Genomic DNA, 26,395 nt, shown 5'->3' with positions numbered 1-26,395 from the left:
AATTAGAATTAATGAATACAGACAATTCAAATTACTAGAAAAATCATTTTTGTAGTTGTAAGTATATGCTCCTCACAGGAAATGAGTTAATTGTAACTTCTTCTCCCAAATTTTAAATGAAAATCTTGCATTTATTTTGACAACAGAAAACTAATTCTAAAAAAATACAATTCATATTTTGCCAACTTTAAAGAAAAGGTACAGTTTGTCGCCCTTTAACACTTAGCTGCTGGAAATACATACTTTTTCTAAAAGAATTTCATTTTATATCAGTTTAGAAAAGCGTAACAAAAATAAATCTCAAAAATTATTTCATTTGCTAATTTTTTATGGTATACTGTATCTCTAGCAATCATAGTTATTACATGCCTTGTATTGAATCTGCATTTGAAACAATGAATTAACTTTAAATATTATTTATCAATCAAAGCATGGCAGCACAGAAGCATTACACTATTCTAAGTTAAGATCCAATTTTTCAATTATAAATCTAAATAACAATTTAATTTTATCATAATTGGCCACTGCATGAAAATATTACTTTCATTCAGCAGGAACAGCATTGCCTAGTTTGATGAAATGCTTTCCAACAGGTGAGATGTTTGAAATTTGGAAAGGGAGTATTACATCAAACATCATTCTACCATAGTTCAAGATTACAACAGCCTCCTCTACTATCTAAATGGAACATTAAATCCAACGAGTTGCTCTACTCAGCAAGATAAAAATTTGTAACAAGTGTCTTTAAATTATTTAATAATGAAATTGTTAAATGTTACAAAGTAGAAATGAGCATTCATGTCAAACCCAATGAAAAATACTTGGAAAAATTAAAACTTGTGGCAAAAAGTTAAATTAAATATGTAAATGATAGTACTATAAGCCTCTTTAAATGAAACTTCCGATTCCCTAACCATTGGTAGTTGCATTACCAACTATGCAACAATAAAAATACTTTAAAAGAAATTCTTATAGTAACAAAGCATAGACAACAGACTTCGGAACCTCAATGTATACCTCTTATAACGGGTGTTTTTTTTTTTTTTTTTTGCTTAAGAGGTCATCACAGTAGATTTGATTTAAGAACTAAAAAAATATATGCATTTCAGACTGATAAAATGTCATGTGTTGCTAATGTAGAAATGACAAATATTTTCAAAACAGATGCACTAACTTCAAAAATTCACTATGATTTTAATTTACCAAAGCTTCTGAAACCGAGGATCAGAAGTTCAAAACTCAATTCTACAAATGATCTGTTTATTATGATTTATGTTTATGTTGATTTATGATGTATGATTTATGATGATTTATGTGTGCTTTGGCACATGCCAAATCTGACAACAAAGGTCATCCTGGTAGAAGCAGAAATTAGAAGAAGGGGTGTTGACAAAATTATCCAGATTATCAAACAATAGTACAAAATAAAGTGGTCCATCCCAATATGGGCCTCGAGTTGCTTCAAATGGTATATTAATATATTTAAACTAATTATGATTAAATAGAAAGATTCAGACAAGAGGGACATAAACTGATATTGTATATCCAAAGCTTCTTGGACCTAATTCAAGATTTGTTAATCTCTGCAAAAGAAAAGCATTCATATTAACTTGTTTCTCAATTTCAATTTTATTTTATTTAATATAATTTTTTTTAATTAATCCTCGATCCTAAATTCAGAATATTGAAAAATACATTGTACGGTCACTTGCACAGGAACAGACAGATCAGCTATCATTTAAAACAATCCTTTCTTCCTTGAAATTTATATTTTGACGCTTTCATGGATGTAATACTTCATCTTTATACATTATTGCATAAGGAAAGAAAAGATAAGTTACCATTGACTATAATTCTGTTTTTGTTACTCTGATATTGAAAAAAATAATAATTTCATACAATCATGTAAGAAAAGTTCATCCAATATTTTGAAAGTAGTAAACAATAAAATGTGTCTACATTTAAATATATTGCTATGAAATCAGATATTGTTTACATTTTATTAAATGCTTTGTGAAGTAGCAGACGTGTCTCATTTCGAATTATGTTCATACAAATGAAACATTTTTGTTGGTATTTAATCATTTGTGTTTTCAAATGCGTTTGTAATAAATTATTTCCATAAAAATGTTCCAAAACCATATCAAGAAACCATATCCCAAAACCATATCAAGAGAAAACACCCCTTCATCCCTAAAGACCATAACCATATCCCTAAATATATATATACAATATTGGAGTATGAGTAATACTTTTAAAAAATGAATTATTTTCTTGCACACATAGAAATATACATAGTTTAAGTACTTCCAATATGCTTCGAAACAAATAGATTGATCAATTATGAAATGATTGTTTCATTTTAGCTTTTCAGTTAAAAGCAGATATTAATTTTATACAGGAGGAAAAAAATCTTTCTGGAAAATATTTTGTTTATTTCAAATTAAGAAATACCTAAAATATCAAATGCATTTCATAAATTGTAAAACATGAGTTGAAAAGATAGGTATAAGGGTGGAGATCTTCATGAACAAATGAGTCTTCAAATAATTTCCCCTGCCAACCCAAATTTGATGAGATTAAGTTTCAGTTGGTGTTTAAAAGATTTTTCTCTGTTTTACTTAGTATCTTTTGTTAAATAACAATTCATTACTAACCAAGATTTCGCTAGGTTTTAATCATGCTTTGAAATGTAATGGTACATGAAGTCGACTAAAATAACTCAAGATACAAGTGCAAAAGTTAAATTTCAACAAAGTTTAATATAAATTGAAAAAAAAAAAAAAAAAGCATTCATTTTTTTAATAGAAAGAAATTTATTTTGGAAAAACAGTATGAATAAGTACAAGGACAACAGAAAAATTAATACTTTCCCCCAAAAAAACGCTTGGCTTTTCTGCTTTACAACCACCTTTCTCTACTTCAGATGACATCTAGTCTGCAGTTACTCATTTTAAAACTGATCTAAGATGAAATTAAGTAATTCTAAAACTGAAAGGAAATTTATTTTCTTTTATAAGCGAAATCACTGTTTGCACTGATAAATATTTTGAAATACAGAAAAAATTTTCATATGCAAAGTATTTTCAAACTTAGCTGGCAATATTTCCAAAATGCAAGCATCTCAATTTCATTGAATTTTTTGTCTTCAAATCTGAATAGCACTAGATCTTGGTACCTCAATTTACATATGGTTAGGTCCCAATTCTATATCTATGGAGAAAATCAAACTTATCTTTCAAGGATTTAAAATCTCCAAACTTGTTTTGAATTCAGTTGTTAAGGATTAAACTTTTTTTTTTAAACAGCATGGTTCTGCTTAATCATACTTTGATTATTTTTCATGTAGGGAAAAAAAGAAATAAAATTTCGTTTTTTAACTATTTTCTGAAAGAATCAGGTTAAACTGAATGTTTAATCTTGCTCACCTATCTTTGTAATTATCTAATCTTACCCTCGCAGTTTCTAATTTATTTTGGAAATATAAAAATTAAACTGGAAGACTTTCTTATACATTATTTGCTAGACTGCAAGTCTGACACCTTTCTAAGTCTACCTTAGACATTTTCTGCAAGCAGAAATAAATACTCTGCAATTCCATGAAAATACCTGAATGGATCATAAAAAATTTCCCTCATTTGCAGACAATACAAACAATACTACAGGAAAGAAATGAAATGCAATATATTTTTGCCGAAGACCAAATATGAAATACCAGTTTTCCTACAAATCAAGGCATTTAACCAAACTGCATCCTTTTCAAATTATTGCTTATACTTTTTTTCACAAATATGATTTACATATATATATATATATATATATATATATATATATATATATATATATATATATATATAATACATCTAAGTTCATTCTATTTTCAATATTTTTATCTGTAGTGAAAGCTGTCCCCTCTTTATCTATTTCTGAGCTTACATTAGAATGTGTACACTGTAAAATAACGTTAATGAAATATGTAATAAAAGCAGAAACAGAATGAATCTAAACTGACTTTAAACCCCTTTCACAACCAACTCGGCCCAGTTGGCCGTGGTAATTTCATTCTGGCAGGTCGGTTTCTGTTTCAAACAAGGGTTGCAGGATGTGAAGCAAGGATATACTTGGTTATAACTCATTTTACATCTTGTACCCCTCATTTGAAACAGAAACCATCTTGCCAAGATAGAATTTGCATAGTCAGTTGGACCATATAAGTAGAGAAAGGATTAAAAGTAGCCTAGTAATGGTAGAGTTAAAGAGAGTAATCTGAAGATTGTCCAGTAAACCAGAAGCCATATAAATATAAAAGCCACATTTTATACAGTTACTTTTATTCATTTTATTACATGTCGCTTTTATTTCCAATTCTTCATAAGCAGCAAATTTAGACATTTTCGACAAAATGACAATTTCTACTGTCAGGAAATCAATACATTTGGAGGAATATCAACATGTAAATATTTAAATATGCATTTTAACATTTAAGAGTTTCAAAATTATTACAGAACAAAATCTTTTCATCAAATAAGTTTAATATATTAAAAAGCAAAGGGATAGATAGTTAATACACTAAAGATATCCCAACTAGTTAACAGATGTTTTTTCAAAACATGTAAAATGATACTATGAAGTAAAATAAAACTTAATTAAGGTTTCGTGACAGTTTAAAGATTTATTTTTTTATAAATAAAAATTAGATTTCTGCATATAAAAATTTTTATTTTTAGTGTTGTCCTCTTAATTTAATGAAAATATTGATTATATTTTAAATTCATTTGCAGTAAATTGCTACTTGTATTATTTAACTAAATCTTTATTATCATTCTTTAAAATTATTTTTAACTATCTAAAACAAAATAGCTTATAATAGTTTTTAAAAATCATTTAGTACAACTGATATTCTCCTTGAAATTATAAATAAAAATACTCATGGTGTACAATAAACAAAAACTCTTTATATAATGCGAAAATATTTTCAACTGCATTTATTTAAAAGTATATAAGCATTCTATTAAGAGTCAAATTTAAATGCATTTTTACTTTCTGGCATAAGATATTTACATTACATAGCTATCAATAACGCTAACTATAACCTGTTACGTTATTATAATCTATTCCAAGTACTTCAAATTTTTCTCCCAGATACTGAAATATAAGAAAGGTTTTATGAAGATTCTATGAAAGATAAGTTATGAAAAACATGAAATATTTTCATCCCAAGTAATATTGGGAATCACATAAAAGATAAATAAGAATGAAAGAAGAATGAAAGAAAATTTTAAATCGCTGAGAAAGTGATTTTAAGTTATGAGAAAAATAGAAAAATTTCATCTGAATTCAGGACATTGATTTTCCATATTATAGCAAAATGCAGCATGAAAGCTGCTCTCATTAACAAAATGAATAGGAAAAAACCCTCCTTGCAAAGAATAAGCATAATAAAATAGATATATATAAAAAAGAAAGAGTAAAAGAAGTAAAATAACAAGTACAGTGAAAAATAAAATAGCACCAATTAAAATTTTATCTTCCAAATATCCAATATATTCATAAACATTTAGTGTTGCAAGAATTAACAGGTTACAAACAATATGAAAATACGATGACATTTTTTGCAATTTTAAGGACTTTACAGATTATAAATGCATCCTTTTGTTTGTAAAGAAGCTAAATCAATGAATATAATCTTGCCAGTTACAAAAATCTTTCACAAGTTAAGAGATATACCTTCTGAAATGCCTCTAACACATTAAATAAACTAGCTGGAAACATTGAAGAAAATGATTAAATGAATGAATATGGGAATAGCAAATCTTACATATAGCAAGGTAAACATCATAAAATTTCTAAACAGTTATAAACAGAAGGCAGTTAGGTTTATAAAGAAAGCATCCCCTTTTTCATACATTTGCAAAGGACAGCTCCCAACTGAAATGTCACTTTTTGTTATTATATTACAGACAGGGTCACTAGAATTACTATTCATGATCCAATAACATTCATTTAATCTATTCAAAATTTCATTGGAATATTAAAAGTCTTTATTATTTATAAATGTTTAAGAACTTGGCAGAGAACCACTTTTTATGACCTTAATATTACTCTTCTTAAATGCCCAAACTTGTAAATTAAGAGTATAGAATTTTGGGTTTCATATTTTATAAGGTCAAATTTTGGCATGCTGCACAATTAGAAATTAATTATATTTCATTTTAGCATGATATTCCTCTTCCACCCAAATTAATAACAAAACTTTTAAAGCAAGCATAATTTGGAGTTCTGGTAGTTTTATAAAGAGCAGATCAATTATTTTTAAAAACTAGCTACTGAAAAATTTCTCATTTTTTTATTAAACACAAAATATGACCATTTAACATTAATAAATAATACCATTTCTATAACAAAATACATGTATATGTCCAGCTAACATTAATGTCATTGTTTAAGAGATAAAACACCTGAATTAGATAAAAGTGATCAAGCTTTCAGCTTGACCCATCATCTTTGCCTCATTTCATTTGTTTTCGATAAATAGGTCTTATAAATTTCCTAGCTAATATTTCATGTAAATCATGCAAAATGCAGTTAATTTTTTAAAACAAAAATGGCCCCACCTTATTCTCTGTCTATATAAAACCTCTGAAAATATAAAAGTTTAAAGGGTAAAAAAACTTTCATTAAGTCGCACATTCTCAAATCCAAGTTAAAACTATATCAGTTGCATAATTAGAGTGGGGCAGGTACCCTAGATGTCATTACCAAAGGGTGTAAGATTGTAGAAAAAATCAGTAGTATTGAAGAAATCTAACTGGTTTTCTTCAACTCTTAATCTCCAGAATTAAAATGGAACTTCTTGGAGGCAAAAATGAAAATTCCCTTCCTTCAATTTAATATTTTGATAAATATTTTGATATATTGAATTATCTTGAAAATTCCCAAATTCAAGTCACTAGAATTTTGTGTGCAAGCCTATGCAATTAGCACAAGATATTTTACAGTATTCCCATGATGTTGTTCTATGTTCTGAATGCTGGTCAATATATCATCATAATAAAAATTAATCATGTAAGTAGTATTTGAAAAAACTAGACTCAACGTGGAATAGGACTTAGGTTTAGAAGATCAAATTTCTATTTAATGAATATTCCTATCAATCAGTAAAAAACATAATTAGTGCTTTGAAATGGATAATAAATTGTTAAGAATTGTTATCAACTAAACTGAATGAGAAAAATTAGGTAATATAAGAGCTAAATTCAGTTAATGTATACAACAAAAAAAAAGACCTTTGAAGAGATGAAAGAAGGCATGCATAAAATAATGAGCTATTCATAGGATGCTTTTCAACTACCTGAGGCTGGAACAATTTTATTTCATTGTAAGTTGGAATCATGGCAAACAGAATGAAACCTTGAACCCCTACTCCCCTCCAATTATATCAGTGTTGAGCTTGAAAATGAATTCTTCACTGGGGTTACGAGGGTGTTATACTGGTACAGTTTACATCCTTAAAAAATAATCTGTTAATTGCTGCATAAAATTTGACATTTAATAATTAACCAAACAACTTCTCTATAGATACATAATCTAACTGAAATCCTAAACAGTTATAAATATCAAAAAAATTCAAAATAATAAAATTCAAAGGGGTCCCATTTTATGTATGCGCACTTCTGTTAAATACTAAACTTCTATTTCAAACCAGCTACCAGAAAAGAATGGATACTGCTGAACAGAAAACACTCTTTACGCCTTGAATATTCATTAAAACAAAAAGTTCCTTCTGTTATGCGAAACAATTAACTCCCAATAAAGTCCTCCCTTAAAATTATTACATTCTAATACTATTAAAATGGAAGGGGGGGGGACTTTCCGCTCAATCAATATGATGCAATTAAAAAACTCCAAATCAATTCTAATACTTAATAATAGTTTAAATATAGATACAATGAAAAAATAGAACAAGGCAACAATACCTAAATTTTACTTTGTTCAAAGCAAGAAATAAATAAGTTTAAATTATTCATTTGCTACATAAAATTTGTTTAATCATAATAATAACATTAAATAAGAGAATGCTTATATTGTATGAAATTATAGAATAAAAAAGTAGAAAAAATATGACTTCAAATATTTAGGCTTTTGTATTTGGATCTCTATACTTTGAGTCAATTTTAAACTTACATTGACTGCTTCAGTTTTCACATGATATTTTACATATGTCAAAATATATAATAAAAATACATGAATTTATTAATAGCAACCCCTCAACTACTGAAAAAGGATTACCCACTTACCTATTTAACCTTCAAATGCTGCAAGTTTCAAATTTGATAGTGGACTTTTAAATCGAATTGTACACTTACAATTAGTTTGTTTTTAAGATTTGGTTGTATGTATGTTACCATTGCATAATGTTCTTTTAAACAACACTTTAAAAAAAAAAAAAAAAAAACTTCAGCCATCAAAATTGTTCAAATAATATGTCATTTTGTTTTCCCACCATATTAAACGAGTTACATATTTTCAGAAAAAGTTTAGTGGAATAAAACTTTAGTGCATTTCATTCTTTCGACAAATAAAAATATTTTTGAGGTAGGTGAGTATCTAATTTTTACTATGATAACATTTTTTAGCAAAAGGCCTGTTTAGCATGAAGAAAATCTTACTATTTTTATGAGTATCAATTTTGATACTTCAGGTAGTCCAGGATTTATGAAACCTACCCGTCTGTTCTTTGGCTAATAATATTTTTTTATTTATATTGCATTTGTTGTCTCTCTGATGGATTTGGTGTCGGAATTACATTTCCTTTGACTATTTACAGATATTTATCAAAAATGAAGCCGAATGATATCGAAGCAGTTTTGCGACAACTAGAAAAATGGTGATATTTCAGAGGATGAGACCAGTGAAAATGATGACGACATTGATTATTATTTGAGTCTAAGAGAGCATCAGATGGAGCTAGAAGATCAAGATAACACCACAAATTTTTCCACTGACCCTGACTTAGATGAAGTTAGCCGATTTTACAACCGAGCTGGCTGGCATCAAAATTATTCAGAAATTAAAAGGAGAAGACCAAGTACCTATACTTGATGAAAAGAGACCCCAGAACCCCTCAAAAGGCCACAGTCAAGTGTACAAGTCCTAACCTCAACTGACCTACATTAGGATCATGTTGGGCATGAAAAAGTATTTATGGACTTGAGATATAAAGGTAAATATAAGATTTGTAGAAAACTTACCTCTTAGATTTGCAAGAAATGTAAAGTTTCTTTATGTGATAACAAACAATGTTTCACATTATTTCATGACTAAGTACATTAACAGTTAGTGTGACATATTTATGGCCTTAATGCCTAAAGTATCAAAATTTATACTTGCTTTCTCATTTTTTTTCCAAATATATAAAATACGCATTTTGATTATTTTTAAAATAATTTTCACCTTTTATCTGACTACTGCAATAAACAATTGATATTTTTTTTTAATTTGGAAAATCAGGCTTCTAAGGATTAAATATTATATTATAGAAAAGGTTACTAAAAAAACTTATAATAACAAATAACCAAAGAAAATTTTAATGAAATTGACATAAACCACTTAAAAACATAGATGACCTTGCCAAAACCTTAAATGGAGTTCTCAAATTTTATGTAAGAGTCATTATGATGGTTTTGCACAATATCTTAATTCTCTTAACATTTAATATTATTGGATAATAATAATTACCAAAACTCGCAAAGCATTGGAAATACAACTACTAAAAAAAATTTTTTTTTTAAAGACTCATGTCACAAAAATTTTCTGAAATTTTTATAAAAATTATTCAAATAATACTTAGCTGAAGAAATTTCACCCTGTTTTTAAAAATAAGCAAATATAAGCTAAGTATAAACAAAATGGAAAAACTCCATAATTTTCTAATAATTCTAAAAGAAACTATTTTCAAAAGTTTTAAATTGAAATGAAAAAAAAGACAGAATCCCATTTATCCAGCTTCTATCAAGTAAACAGATAACAAAACTGGTACAAAAAAAATTGAAATTTTTTCCTTTATTTAGAAAATTTTTCAATAAAGGATGTGAAAATTGGCAATGGAGCTAATTTTTATAAAGCAAAAGTTTGAAAACCCACACTAAATCTACCTCAAGTTCGTCCATATGAATACTTCGAAGCATTTTCGTACCTTTCATAACTCAAGGAATTTAGAGAAAGGAGAGTGGGTGGACAGATATAGTTCTAATCTTAAGCACTTCTGCAATGATATAAGCCAACTCCATGCATTCACATTAAAAAAATAATTAATAGGTAGAAAATTTAGCAGTATTAAATGATGAATATTCCGTTAAAATACCTTTGAATAATCACAGGGGAAATACAACAGAAACAGTAAAGATCAGTAGCATCTCTGAATTTCCAAATTAAAACCAAATTATATATATAAACACAGGTAAGAAATTTAATAATAAGAAGTTTGTTTAAATACTCATAAGTGATAGTATTTCCAACCTTATTTCTATAATTCCAAATTAAATGCTTCGGAACTGTCTCAAAAGAAAAGTAAAGATTGAAAATTTAGTCTGAATTAACAGTTCGTAACTATACATGGAGATTATGGTCGGTATAATAAAAAATTTTTAATTCATTAAAATTCTACTTTTTTTAATAATTTTTGAGTTTATAAGACAAATTTTATTTGATGAACATGATTGTAATAAAATTTGTTTTTCATTTTCAGACTCATGTTTGTTTTGTAATGGAATATGCTTGTGGAGGAGATTTAATGATGCACATATAAGCTTGAATAACCTAGCTTTAATGCATTTTTAAAATTAAGAGGGTGATATTAAGGAGTATATTTCATAAAATTAATAATACTTTACACTAAATATAAATATATCAACACTAGTTACCAATAGGCTAAGTGTCAGCACAGAGAGAAAATTCAGTTAAAAAGTACTGAACAATGGGTTTAATTGTTCTTATTTATCATAATTAAAAATTGTTATTTCGTTTAATCTTTAATTTTAAGGTTTATAAGAAATAATTAAATAAGAAAGGGTAAGTGAATTTTTTTCCCTCATATGAGAAAAGATCATTAATAAGGAAGAAGTGAAATACTTTAATCCATAAGTTACAAAAAACTACATATTTCCTGTTAGAGGCAAGAATTTTACCTTAATATATAAAAAATCTAAAATATAATTAAATCCAAATCGCAGAAACTTTTACAACTCTGAAAGGTTGATTAAATAAATAGGAGAAATTAATATTATTAAAAATATTAAATTTAAAGCATAGTTACAGTACATAAATACAATATAGAATCTATACATCATGGCTATTATAATGTTAATTCTTTCACAAGTATTTCTTCAGTAACACAACATAGCATGAGAGATAGGACGGGGCATAACCTCTTAGTATGGAATAAGCAATCCTAAATTTTCCCTATTTGTGGCACTTTTACAAGAAAAAGCATCTGTAAATTTGATTTTTATCTTAAAATATTTGTTAACCCTTGAATTAAAAAAAATTACTAAATTAATAAATAAAAATTTTAATTTAAAAATAATTCATAAAGCTTTATTAAAATGTCTCAAATCAGGATCAATTTCCAAATAATTATTGAAGATTCTAGAAGAAATAAGTGTGAAAAAATTAAATCTGGGGAAAATGTCTGCAAGCAACTTTGCTGTTTGGCGTCCAGATACATAGCATAAGAATCAAATATTTGACTCATTCCAATAACAGGAATTTATTATAATAAAGATTTAATTAATTAAAAAATAATTTAACAAGAATTAGATGGGTATACTCAAATATGCTCTTTTCCTCACAAAAATATGAAAAATCCCAGCACAATACTCAAAACAACCTATCAAATATTTGAAGAAATTGAAATTTGAGCTAACATTTGGCTGATCATAATATTCAATAGAAAAACTGTTTTTAAGTTATTCTGGAAGTACAAAATGATTCCTAGAATAATTTTTTGAAATTCATTTTCTGATGGAAAAGATGAAAAGAGCAACTAAACACTGGTATAATTTGAATGATTTTATATCTAAAAATATGAAACTTGCACAAGATCAAATTTTGTCAACCCTGACTTATCTCCAAAATATAGATTACCCATTTCAGCAAATAAATTCGACTACAATAAATGTGATGCAAATTGGAATAGGAAAAAGTTGTTACACCAACTTTTTATCTGACAACATGTTAAACAATTAAGTAGTACTAGTATGAAAGCACAGTCATTATGAACAATGCCTTGAGGACGATAGGTAGGTATTGCAAAGATACAATATGTTCAAATACATCCTACACTACTGTCAGATTTAATTTTGGAAACTTAAACTGTGAACTCTGTGGACTGCTTAATTCGCTGGATTACCTCAATACAATTTGTTACTAATACAGAATGATGGAGACGTATATTATTGTCCATGAGAAGGAAGTTATTGCTAATCAAGCACCAGAATAAAGAACTAAAAACCTAATTTCTATAATTTCAGTATTTATAACTGCACAAATAAAAAAAACTACATAAAAATGTGGTAATTTAAGAAAATGCAAATCATATCTTCCCACCATTTTTATACCACATCTATCATATGTTTTTGGTTTATTGTGCATCTTTTGCTCCTATCAGATTACAATCATTTTTCAAACAAAAATGGGAATAACCAGAAATGAGAAACAGTTTCAGCCTATGGCACTTCTATTACAATGAAGTCTGCATTACTTTGACCTGGTAGATTTAGTCTGCGTTAATGGAAGAAAATGCAAAGGTTTCCTTCACAGAACCATCTTTTATTCAGCCAATCACCTATGATATATCTGAATAGTGAAATTTCTGTAGCTACTGTAAATGATATTCACCGACAAGTTGTCCATTTCTTATAGCAATTATTACTAAGTAATTGTCCCCAAATCACTGATTAAAATAAATCTTTCTTTTGTTTCATTGTCTTACTTGTTGCCAATCTCTAAACTAATCAAATCGCCAGATTACAGATTTTTAACAAGACACTTTTAGCGACTTCTAAATCTTAAAAGTTATTCATCATTTAGTTTTTCATATTCCTGATCACACACCATTCTTCACAATTTATCAAAGGTCTTCAACATGCTTAATTTTCTACATGTAAAAATTTTATCAAATTATTTTTACATTTTGAAGTATTCACTTGCATTCTTTTCCCATATGTGCCAGAAAAATGCCTACTAACATTCACATATTTGCTATATAAGTTACTATATTAAGTGAACCATACTAGATTATTTGATGATGATTACTTACTCCAGCTACCAAAAAACAACCATTCACTGAACTCAAGAGAATTGACATTAAAACATTTAATTAATTTTTAAGATAGTCCCACTTATTTTCCTGTGTAATTAAAATTGATGTTTGAATTACTCCCTCTTCCCCTCCATTCATTAACAATTTTTTAAAAAATAAGGCATTCTAGAAATTAAATTTCATAAATAATTAACCTTCAACTAGTATTTCATTATAATAGAAAACTTTTTATTCAAGATAAGCAAGAAAAGGAATTATTTTCATTACATCTCTAATTCTTGAATCATATATTCAAAACATTGTAAACCAAATACATATACATAATTTACTTTGTGCACTGCAATCTGTAAAAGCAAAGGCCCCATTTATTTCACTCACCAACCTCAAGAAATTACAAAACACTTTTTTTCTTTGAAAAATATTTATTTAAATGCTTCTTCAGAAAATTTTCAAATTAGAATCCTATTAGAAGCTAGCAACTGAAAGCTAGAAATATTTTCCTGTCAAAAAAATTAATGTGTTATTTACAGATACATCTGATAGCAGATTGTCTAATTTCATTAAATGTAAAAAAAAAAAAAAAAAAAGGTTTCAAACTATAATTTTACAATTTCATACTTAACATTAGTGGCAGACAAATTGCAATTGTAAAGTCATTGTTAACTTAAATCTTCACTATAAAGTGATACATATTTGTACCACTTCCATATTTTATCCTTCATTAATTTTGAATACTTTAATAATTTATTAATTTTTTTATTTTCTTGCATACAGAAAAAGCATTTTAATAGACCAAAAATTTGACATTGAGATTTTGACGAATCCCTATGTTTCAAACCTCCCAGAGTCCAAAAAAACATTTTTAAAATTGTATTTGTATCTTTGAGAACAGTATAATTTGAAAACACAGAGAGAAATAAAATTTGGTGTATTCTGAACATTAAAGTCTGTGGTTTTCTATAAAAATTCAGGAAAAATCTGTCAAATGGAAATTTGCTTCGTTGGCTAAAATGCACGTGAATGACAAGTCAAAAAGTTATGCAAAAAAGCAAATGTACATGAAATTTAGTACATAATTTTAACAAAATGTAAATATGTACTACTTCTTGGACCAAATCTGCCAACAATAAACCGTTTATATGTAAGGAAACGCAATAACTCAAAAATTCAATGACTTAGATAAATGAAATTTGGCTTGCAATCATGCAGTCAAAATCATACATTTGCCTCTTTCCCTACAACTACTGTACATTCAGATGATGCAAAGAAAGCAAGAAGCATTGGAAAAAATGCTAAATTATCTATACATAATATGCATGGCTATTTATTCAAATTATAGGAAAAAATCTATTTTTGTCAATTCTTAGCAAAAATATCAAAAACTTTCAGCTTGATGTAGATATGAACAAGTTTTTATCACTTTAAATTATTGTGATTGTATCTTGCCTATCCCAATTCACATGAGCAATCAGAAAACATTCCAGTCTTTTAAAGCTCGAAAGTAAGATTTCAGGTTCCAATACAGTAACAAATTGTTCTGATATTGAAAAAAGTTAATTTATACTTAAGCATTTATGTGCAACAGCATTATTTAGCGAAATTAATTTTTTTTCCCCTTAAGAAATATTCCTTGAAGTAATTTATGTTTTATCTGGGACTTCTTTAATGGGAGTCACAACCCCAAATAAAAATCGTGCAGAATATTAGAGTTTAAAAGGTAGCACTTTCAAAATTTCAAAGTTTTCATTTAATAAGTAAAAAAATTTAAAAATCTGGATTGCTAAAAAAATAAAAATCAAATTTGTTTACAATTAAAAAAAACTTATTTGTAGTTTTTTTTTTTTTTTTTTCTTTGTAATCTGTGAAATCTTTTTTAAAAGCGGAAAAAAATAATTTTTAACATTTTTGTTAGTGATATTCAGCAGGATTCTTCAATTAAAAACATCTGGGGATAAAAAATATACAATAATAGAGCTGAATAGATGGAATGCATTAATTAAGGATAAAATTGTCTTAAAAATTTCCACCTAATACAAAAAGAGACAATCCCCTCCTCATATTTCATTTGAAAATTAAAAGCATTTAAAAGACAATATTAGATTCTAAAAAATTTTAATATTATGCACAATATTGTTTAAATTAGCAGCTAAAAACTTAAAAAGGCAGGTGTACAGCAATTCCACAGTGTCTACACAGAAATTGCACAAGGTCAGTATTCAAAGTTAAAGCTCTTTTTTATTTTGGTTATCATAGTTCCAAAGCCTCTTGATATATAATCAACACAGACATTTCCTGTTCTTCATTACTATGTGTCAAAAGACTCTTTTTATAGATTAACAACAAATTATTTTGAGATTAAATTTTGACAAGTACTAGCAAAAATATTTAAGAAAAAAAATTTATATTTTTAGATAACTTATTAGATATTAACAACAATTTTAAATTTATAAAAACCATATCAAAATTAAAAAGTGCAATTAGACAAAACCAAATATTTTATTAATTACACAATGATTTATTAGTATGGTTCACTAGCAAGGTTCGTTTATATTTACAATTTATAATACATTTTAAAAACAATAAGAAAGAAAATTGGAGTACCTTTAAATTAGCACCTTGATTACTTAATGATGGATGTCCTAAAATGTTCTGATGAGGAGAATGCGGTGCAATCACAGTACTATGAGTCACAGCTGACGAGACAGATGGATTAACCCCTCGGTTTAAATTTAATGAGCTAGTATTTCCAAGGGGCATATGACTACCATTGATAAGTGATGTGTTAGTCTGTTGATTTACCTGAGGAGGTTGCACAACAGCAAGTGGTGGATGAAGCTGGGAATTATTCCCAGTACTGTTCCCTGCCACTGATGTGGGGAGAGACACCAGATTACTTTGAGAACCGATAGCACTTCCTTTATTCTGCATCAACAACATATTATTGTTCATACCCAAATTTCCAGATGTATTACTTAAACTATTGGCTATACTATTTGAAATATTTGTGATAGCTGCACTACCATCACTAACACTTATGTGGGTAGAAGATGAAACAACAGTACCAGTTTTATTTACAGTGGTATTAGGAGGTGTCAAATTATTTGCATGAGGACTTTTCACAGCAGTCATCGAAGCTAAAGACACACTAGGGCTTGGTATCCTTTGAGTTGTGGGTATCCCACTATGAGATGAAGGTGTTGGTACAGTACTATGAGAAACATTTGGCTTTGTTTGTAGTAACTGAGAGAGCTGCTGATGCCTCTGAGTAGTTGCACTGCCAACAGCATTGCTCTCTACTGGAACACTATCACCAGTTCCATTCAAAAGGTTTTGTTGAGTTGATGTCTGCGATGTTTGACTTGGCATATCGGACGGATCAAGTCCGCCTGACCCCATTAGCTCTTCAGGTAAGGAATTTTCTAGATCCCAGAGTCCAAATGGAAGATCTAGAAAGGAGAAGAGACATTCAACATATGTTTTTATTAAATATTATCCATCATTTACCAGAAAGAACATATATTCTACAAGAATCCAAAAGGGGTAAAATGGAAGAGATGTAAATGGAAGTTTTAGTAATTGGAAGGATAAAGAGAAGGGTAAAATGGAAGTTTGCCTTTCACACTGATAAAGACATTAAAATAACATTTTTAAAAAAAACAATGCCAATATATTGTTTTTGATTAAAATCACTTAAAGCCAAAATACAAAACAGATATAAATGTCAACAAAGCAAATACAAATCTGAGGCTTAATTTTTCCTACTTATTTTCCTAACCAAAGTCAAACCAAATATAAGAAGAAAAAAAAAAAGTAAATCAAAATTGCTGCATTTTTTCCTTTTACAAAATTATATATTTTTCCTTTAATCAAATACTTTTCTTTTATAGAAACAGTCATGAACAGCGAGATTCAAAATCAGTGACAAATCATTAAGAATAAAGACTTATTCCTCTTTTCAAAGAGCATAGTAAAAAAGCAGGAAGAAAGTTATTTTTTCGGTGAAATATAAAGAGAATTTATTACAGATTGTCAATATTCAATTTCAATAGATAAAAATTAATGTAAGTAATGATATTTCTTGATTTAATTGCAATCCTAATTCTTAAACTATATATATAATAAATAATATTTTATTCTATAATAAAATATGGTCCAATTCTCTCTCATTTCTGGATCCAAACCCCACTTTTTATTTCTACACGTGCTGTAAAAAATTGAAAACCATTTCAGATTTTCATATTCCGAGTAAAATAAAATTCCTAATGCCCACGCATTTTTTTTCAAAGATACCCAAGCTTCCCATTCCTAAATCGACATGTGACAATGATATCCCTTAACCCTGCTGTTCTGTTCGTATTTTCATGAATGTATCATTCAAGTCAACATGACCCAACTCGGAAAACTAACCTTTCTTGCAGTAATTGATAGGTACCATTTAAGAAACAGTTTAAACAATAGTAATATAAGTTTAAAAATAGATCTAATAATATAAAGCAGCTATAAAAATAACAAAAAATATTGGAAATTGAAACTTACTTTTATTTACAATTTGAACAATAATATTTTACACGAGACTTGTAAATGCGATTCTTACAATTGCAGCATAATATATTAGTTTTACTGTCATTGCTTCACGGACAGAGCTTGCACCTGACACATTTGACACACAATGAAGTATTCTCAGCAGATCACGATGGTACTTTTCCCCTTTTCTCTGTATTCATTCCGCTATTTTCATTGAATCCTCACTTCTTGGTAGGCCTTGCTTCAATGTGTGGAAAAATGAACGATTTTTCCAGTTCTTCCAAAAATAGCCTTCGTTTAGTCAATTTGTTTTCGTTCCATTCACTATGTATTGAAGTCCATAGAACAAATGCATTGTACGCAGAAATATCAAGCATGTTATAGAATATTATCATGGGCCAGCGATTTGTTTTTCTTTTACAAGTGTATGTGTTTAAAAGTTGATCAAGAGAATCCACAGCCCCTTTAGTTGAATTATAATCTAAGATCATTAATGGTTCTTTTTGTCAGGTCTAATGCTAACTTCTTTGTCATGATGCTCATAAGAATAACATGTTCTTTTTTGAGATGTAGTTTACAACTATTGTGTCTTCTGTAAAATAAAATAATGAACTGTGAACTTCTTTGTTTGGCATTTGTTCAGAAAGTTACGATTTATTTATTTTTTCCTAATGGTGCCAAGTATAGTCATTTTCCCTTTTAGAAAAAGTTGTCCTAAGTTGTAAGATGTGAAAAAATTATCACATGTAATATTGTGCTCCGAATACCCATAAGTATTCGGAGCAATACTCACATTCTCTGATTTTTCTCTGGCTTTGACCCTTGTTCTTTTCCAGTGAAAATTTGTGTTTGCAGTACATACGAAGTTTTACTGTCACATAAAGTCCATATTTTGATCTCATATTTAGATGGCTTACGTGTTATATACTGTTTGAAAGGACACAGGCCACGAAATTCTACTAATTGTTCATCTACAGTAATATTTTCAATCGAATTACATAATTTTGGTAGAATTTCTATCCACTTTTCCCAAATATCTCTCACTGTAGCTAATTTATCCAAATTTCCTCTTTCTTGACGAGTGGATTTATTGTCAAAACGAATAACTCTCGATATGGTGGGAAAAGTTTCGAGGGACATTGTCACACGAAATATATTTCTGCCAGTTTCTTTATTCCATAAGCTTTTTGTTGATTTTCGATATGATTTATAAACACCAGCTAACACTAATAATCCAATATATGTGTGAAAAGTTTTACTTTCAATATTTTTCCACTTTTTTCCATAAACCCTTTCTCCTTCAATATTAGTCATATTTATGATTTCGTTTTCAATTGTAGAATTGAATTTCAACACAAATGCACATTTTACGTCTGATATTCTTGCCGTTGCATATCTTGTGACCCCTGGAATAGTTTTTATAATATTAGCAGCTGTTCATTGAGAAGAATGTGGCAGCGGATTCAACTTCCACTTTATTTCACGATTCATGGACAGAACACTCCCTTTATAGTTCATTTGTTGAAAATCGCGATCAAAATCGTTGTTAGAGCTTTCAATTTCGTTACTTGTATGCTTATCATATTCCGATACTTCTTCGCAGTCAGAAGCTTCTATTATTTTAGCTATATCAGCATGACTCAAATTTCTGCGATTCGCCATCCCCCCCCCTCACATTCGCAGGCACAATTCTTTTACAGTAATATCAGAAAGTGAAATAAGCAGGAAAAAAAAAGAAAGAAAGAAACGTTGCAATGAGAGCAAAGAAATTGGTCCCCTGCCAATAGTATCAACTTTTGGACTTGCGCATGCGCTCTCTAGTCATGTGACCAAACGCATACATCAACGAAACAGGTTTCGAAAACGGATAAATTACAAAACTATTGTTTGTTTTTTTTTCTTTTGAATTATTCCAAATAAAAGTGAACATGTATAGTAAAAATAACTGATTTTTAGCATTAGGTCATATTGACCCGAACGATACATTAGGTATAAATTGAAAAAAGTTCCTTCGAAATAAGAATTAACCGAAATCCCTCTAGGACAGGGATGGCGAACCACTGGCACGCGTGCCATTGATGGCACGGAGCGCAATATTTCGGGCACGCCGCAGATCAAAACGGTTTGCATTTTAGTTCAAAACAACAAAGTTCAATATGAAGTATTACAAACAAATGCGGGTTTCCCATTCCATTTAAAAAAGGGCACATATATTTGTACGGCTATTAAAAATTCGCTAGCTGAGAAAGAAATTAATTTGAAAAGAATTATTTCAGTAATTGATGGCGCCCCAAATATGGTGGGGGAAAAAATGGTTTCATTAGTTTATTTCAAAAAGACGTGCGACATTCGATTCTTGAACTCCACTCCATTATTCACTAACAAGCCTTGTGTTCTAAGAGTGTTTAACATCTCTTGATAATGCAATGGCGTTAGTCAAAAATAGTCAACCTCATATCGTCGCAGGCTTTAAATAAGCGAAAATTTGAGGCTTCATTGGATGAAGTCAACTCGGTATATAATGGCTTACTAATGTGTAACTATGTTCTCTGGTTGAGCCGCGAGAACGTACTTCCAAGTTTTGTTGATTGCTTGGAAGAAATCAGACTTTTCTGCAAAATGTGGGAGAAACTGAACAATATCCACAGTTGTTGGATGTTATGTGGCTCTCAAAATTGATGTTTTTTACAGACATGTGCCAATAGCTCAATGAATTGAACGTAAAGCTTCAAGGCACAAATAAAACAATTATCATCACGATGGATTTCATTCGCGCTTTTGACGCTAGATTGCATGTTTTAGGAACGATATTTTTTTTAAAAAAAAACTACAAGTACTTCCTAAATTTGAATATATTATATATCAAAAGATTTAGATGTACTTGAGAAACCAGACGAAGAAAAAGTTATTGAAAGAATCAATCAAGGAATTTTCAGCCAGATTTCTCAGTTAAAAAAATTATCGGAAACGCTCAAGTTTATTATGTACCCTGATGTGATTTTATTTAATAAACTGAACTTGTCTCAATTCGATTAGTTGCAAATTGAAGAATTTGAAATGCAACTGATTGATTTCCAGTCTAGTTCAATATGAATTCAAAAATTTATTGAAACAAGGAAAAAATTGGAATTGATTGAAACAGAAAAATTAACAAGCAATATACGTAAAAATGCCAGTAACGAAATCTTGGAAACATGGAATTCGATTCCAGACACATTTAACTGCTTGGAGAAGCTGGCTCATGCTATTTTAACCATATTTTCATCTATCTATACCTACGAGTCATAAATTTCAGAGATGAATAACATTAAAGACTCTCTTAGAAACTGTTTGGCAGATGACTCAAATTCAGCATGCATTCTGCGAAAAGTAACATCTTGCAATCCTAATATAAGTTATAATCTAATCTGCAACAAAAGAAGTCACACTAATGTTACTTTAATTTGAATTACACGTATACTAAAACCTTTACTTTATACAGTGCAAAATTTATTTTTTCGTGGTAAATAAAGAGTTGTTAGTATTTAGTTTTATTATTTTCCCAATAATCACAAGTCAAAATCATTTGACGGCATGTCTATACCTCATTACTAATTTCTTTAGAAAAAATGGCACGTTGATCCATAAAGGTTCGCCACACCTGCTCTAGGAATACATATTTATATTATTTACCAAAGATCTCAAGAAGTTTCATGAAAACATCCCTGTACTATATATTTTTACGAAGGTATAAATTTTATTTCGGGTCATACAGGCCCGAAGAGAACAGCAAGGTTAATAAAAGCTATAAAGAAAAAATTTTAAATGCTTTTCGCTTTTTTTACCAGTCATTTCATTATATAAATCGTGTCTTCCTGAGGAAAAATAAACTGAAATTTATTCCGTCTTCTTTTTGGTAACGCATCTGCAAAATTATATTACATATATTTAATGTAGTTTTTTTCATTTATTACATAAAATGAAATATTTATTTATTTGATAAAATATATACAAATCACTTTAAGTTCTAGTTAAGTTCTTTTTAAATAAAATTTGTTTTTAATATTTTTAAGTTATCTCCTCATGAAGCAGTTTTGGTAGAATACCATTCGTACTTAAAACCCATTACACAATGTACAGTTACACCCACTAATAGCTAATGTGTGCATCTGCTGCCTGTCTTTCCTTTGGTGCACGGTAGGACAAGACTAATTTCAATTTACCAAATTTTGCCCAAATATATAACGAAGTGCAGAATCTGACATTTTCATAGCTTTCATAAGAATGTTAATTAAAAAATAAGCAAAACTGGTGGTAACGTCTGAAATTATTTATAGTATCAAAACAATTTTTACATGTAATTTTCTTCAAAATATTTTTAGACATGATTTGCAATAGTACTTTTCATTATGCGGGTTTAAACTGAACCTATTTTATAAAATGGTTGAAACTTTCTTTTAAATGTTGAATAACATCATTATACCTTGGATAACTAAGAATTTTGAAATATGCTTAACCTATGAAAAGAAATATTTTTATTTTTCATAAATATTAGGATTGTATTTTTTTCTTTCTCCTTATGATTTTAGACTCAACACTCATGTATACCTTGATTTCAGTATTAAGACTTTTTCATGCAATATTTACTAAGAATACATGATTTATTTAGGAGAAACTTCCACGTATACTTTTAGATGCTCACTTTTTAGGAAATATCGATTCATTTCTTAATGAGTTTAAATATCTGTAGCTATTAATTTATGTTATTTATATATGATATTAGTAAGATTAAATATGTAGTTTATAATTCAATAAATGCAATTGTTACAATAACCATAAAAAACATGCGACTTTATAGCTAAAAAAATCTTTATATATACATCAGACATTTTTTTTCACCGAGAATTTAATTCTTTACCTGTTATAAAGTTAATGAATTCTACAGGTTCTCTCTTGCACTTGAGCAATGATAATTTATTTTCAGAATTATATATGGCATGCAATATATTTTTTATAAAAATAAATTGTGATTTTTTTTCTTCTATTTTATAGATTTAACTATATATTTCATAAGCTGGTAAACTGGCCTGGTTTTAGGACAAAACCATTCACAATAATTTGCAATTCAACAATGTATTATAATTGTTTAAATACATAATTTATTCGTTAACTAGAGTACAATTATTGTAAATTAAACTTATTCTTGAACAGAATTTAGAAAATAAAATATTATACTTCATTTAAAAAGGGTCCCCCCCCTAGTTATATGACTGAATTCATTATCATTCACAGCAAAACATTCAGTACATTTTCATTTAATTTATGTATCAAAATTTACTTTGAAAAATAATTTAATCAATAACCCCCCCCCCCCTCCCTTTTATATTTTTTATTTATTTTCCAGTTACTTTTTTCCTTGCAGTAAATAATACTTTTTAAATACAAAAATTTAAATAAGCTCAATAATAATATCAAAACAATTTGATAGGTCAAACCAGTTGGTCGCTAAATGTCAACAACAATATGTAAATCATATATATATATTACAATATCAATCTAAATTTTCCTGACGAACATTTCAGGAGATGGAAGGGAAGAATATGTAGACTGCAAATTTAAAACGTATGGCACTGTTCCAGTGTTTGCTCTGTGCACAATTTCTCTAGATACATGCATATTTATAATTAACTATTTCCTATGAAATATAGAATAGCTATACAAACAAGGTAAAAATTAAAATAAGTTCCTCAACAAATAAGACAATTCAATAAATTAATGATTTCTGTGAAATCCTTTAAATGTATTTGTAAAATTAAATAAAATAATTAAGTTAAAAAAAGCATTTAAAATTTTCTTTTTTGGGGGATAAAAGAATAGTTCAAAAAAATTATGCATTCAGTAAATTAATTCAGCCAGGACTATCATAATCAGATTTTCCAAAATTATTCAGCTCTGCAGTTTTTAATAAATATTATATGTTTAGAAATATCTTCATTAACATTAAGCTATTTATTTACATTTAGCTTCATACAGTATTTTCTTCAGTAAATATTTTTATTCAAGATTTAAATTTATGTAAATCTATCTAAAAAATGTGAAATCTATAGTAAGGTTTTTAACACAACAGTCAATGAATTGTTTATTTACTAATATGTATTTTTCATTTACAAAATTTTATGGAATTCATTTAAAAAGAAATTAAAACTGCCAAATTTCTCAGAACTATAACCATTTTATATTTAAAATAACAAATTTTAGTACTTTTTATTTTCACATTTGCAGTGACAAAAAAAAATTATCCTATATTGACTTTTTTTCTAAATTTACTTCATTCATGATCATATATACACTTGAGATTAAAATAAATACCTAAAATAAAAAATTTAGAATTTTTCATTCATATACAAATATACTCCCAAGACTGCATTTTGTTGTCAAAATCCAATGTTTTTTTTTTTTTCCCTTTAAATATAAAACTTTACATTACTGATATTCAATAATTAAAATTCAGATAAAATATAAGGGGAGCCAAAATTAAATCTCCCCTCCCTCCATACACTGAAGCCACGGCATATGAAGTTTTTTGCAGACAAATGTTTCTGATGCTGAATTCCTGTAGGTTCTTTGAAGGCACCACATAAACATACCTGTGCATTGCAATTTATCAGTAATTACATCTTAAAGATAATTTTACATTATTTAAATCATTATAACTGTTTTTTATTAATAACTACATTTGATATTTTTATGCTAAGAGTTGATAATGTAAACTGATAATTAAAATGCTTAACATTCAATTTTGAGATATAAACTGTACATTTATAAATATAAAGGCTTTCTCAAAAGAAAAGGTTTTACTGTATTCAGAAAAAAAAGTGGTTTGTTTTCCTAAACATTATTACTTGAAGTTATAATTTTGAATAATTATTTTCTGCATAATAAGCTGCAATTCTTGAATTTTGAAATTAAACTGGAATGTGCTATACTGAATTCCTTTCGGTATAAATTACACTTCATGCATTAAATATCCATTAAAATACACTGATACACACTTATTTCCTTCTCTCAGTTGTTTGTATTATTATTAATAGGTAGAATCCTGTAGTAAGACTACCTACTGCAATTGTTCTCAAGACAAGACTTCAGAAAAATTTCTTCAGTTCTTCATCGATCATGGTCCCTAGAAAAAAAACCCTTATAAACCCAAAACAGAATATAAACTTTTGAACACCCTTCGTTCAAAAGTTTATATAATGCTTTGCCAATGTCATCATGTTAATAGGATAACTAGAGTAATTTTGTTTGGATTTTAACTGGCTTGGAATATGTTGTCCAAAATGTAAAATCTTAAACAAGTTTGTAAATAACTCATCTAACTCAAAAAGGGTGGATATAATGGAGGGTGAAATTTTCTTTTTGCATTAACTTTTCTAATATAGAAGATTGAAAAATTAGTCCAATTAGCATCAAATTAAGACGAACAACTTTTATATTTAAAGTTTTTTTTTGATAACTGCAATATCTCAGAAGTTAGGGGCTAAAAAGAGATTTTTCAAGCCCAAATGTTGGGACTTTTTCTAACATTAACAATTATTGTTGCCTGATAGTAACTTAGATGTAATAGACCTTTGCCTTCCAGCTTGCCAAGAGGATTCCCCTCCCCCAAGTTGTACTTAGATTGACTGTGCCTTCTTCCCTCAAATCATTATACACCATTTTATCCTTAAATTTTATAAATTATTTTTTTAATTTATGAGGCATTTATACAAACATCATAACAGGAAAGTGGTGCAAAAAATTAATCAGCATATATCTAAACTGGAGACGCATAAAAAATTTTTATCACTCCAAACCAGTTATAAACTGTTTCACTATGCAATAAAGGTGATAAGTTAGATTACTTTTATTAATCACTCAATATAAGTTAGAAACCATTTTTTTTATTTCTTAAAAAATTGCTAGACATTAAGAAGTTAAAAGTTCAGTTTAAAATTGAATTCATGTTCTATTCAATAATAATTTCTAATTTTCTCACCCCTTATATCATATGCTCTGCAAACTTTTGTTATAGCAAATCTAAAAAATGTATATGATTCAATATATTAATAAATTAACTTAGAGAAATTTTTTTTCCTCACTAAATAATATGAGGATAAAAATGAAAACAGAAAGAATCTTAGCCATAACATTGACAGGAATTCTGTGAGCCAGGGGATCTGAATATTTCTTTAAACTGAATTTATTCTAACACACACGGGGGGGGGGGGGCATAAACAAATCTGCATGTATTATTGAACTTTTAAAAAATTGTCAGTTCGCACGAGTTCGTAAAAATGCGAATACATTGTATTAAACTACGCATTTTCAAATATTAATTATCAATAAATAATGTTTTGCGACACTAATGTAAAAGAAAATTTACGAATACAAATTTTATAATAAAATTTTATTTCTCCAAAAGCATTTATTATCCTTTAACCGCGCATCGCATATGAGGTAAAGTTTTCAAGGCAAGGAGGCTGCGATCTGAAGGATTTTCGTAGGCAGCAATCAAAAGAAAATCGGGCGAAA

At 28.2% G+C, this 26,395-nt stretch overlaps 1 protein-coding gene across 6 annotated transcripts in view; it reads right to left on the bottom strand.

Moving 5' to 3' along the window:
- LOC129958661 (histone lysine acetyltransferase CREBBP-like) overlaps positions 1-26,395 on the bottom strand; it is a 141,667-nt gene that overhangs the window by 81,326 nt on the left and 33,946 nt on the right. For all 6 annotated transcript variants that reach the window (XM_056071280.1, XM_056071282.1, XM_056071285.1 and 3 more), the window contains exon 2: positions 15,923-16,767. In XM_056071280.1, the coding sequence (XP_055927255.1) occupies positions 15,923-16,767 (845 nt within the window). The remainder of the gene's footprint in view (positions 1-15,922; positions 16,768-26,395) is intronic.

This window comes from Argiope bruennichi, chromosome X1, assembly GCF_947563725.1.
Source record: "Argiope bruennichi chromosome X1, qqArgBrue1.1, whole genome shotgun sequence".
In the NCBI taxonomy this organism is placed as follows: Eukaryota; Metazoa; Arthropoda; class Arachnida; order Araneae; family Araneidae; genus Argiope; species Argiope bruennichi.
The sequence above is the reverse complement of the archived record's forward strand: the minus strand, read 5'-3'. Positions and strand labels throughout refer to the sequence as shown.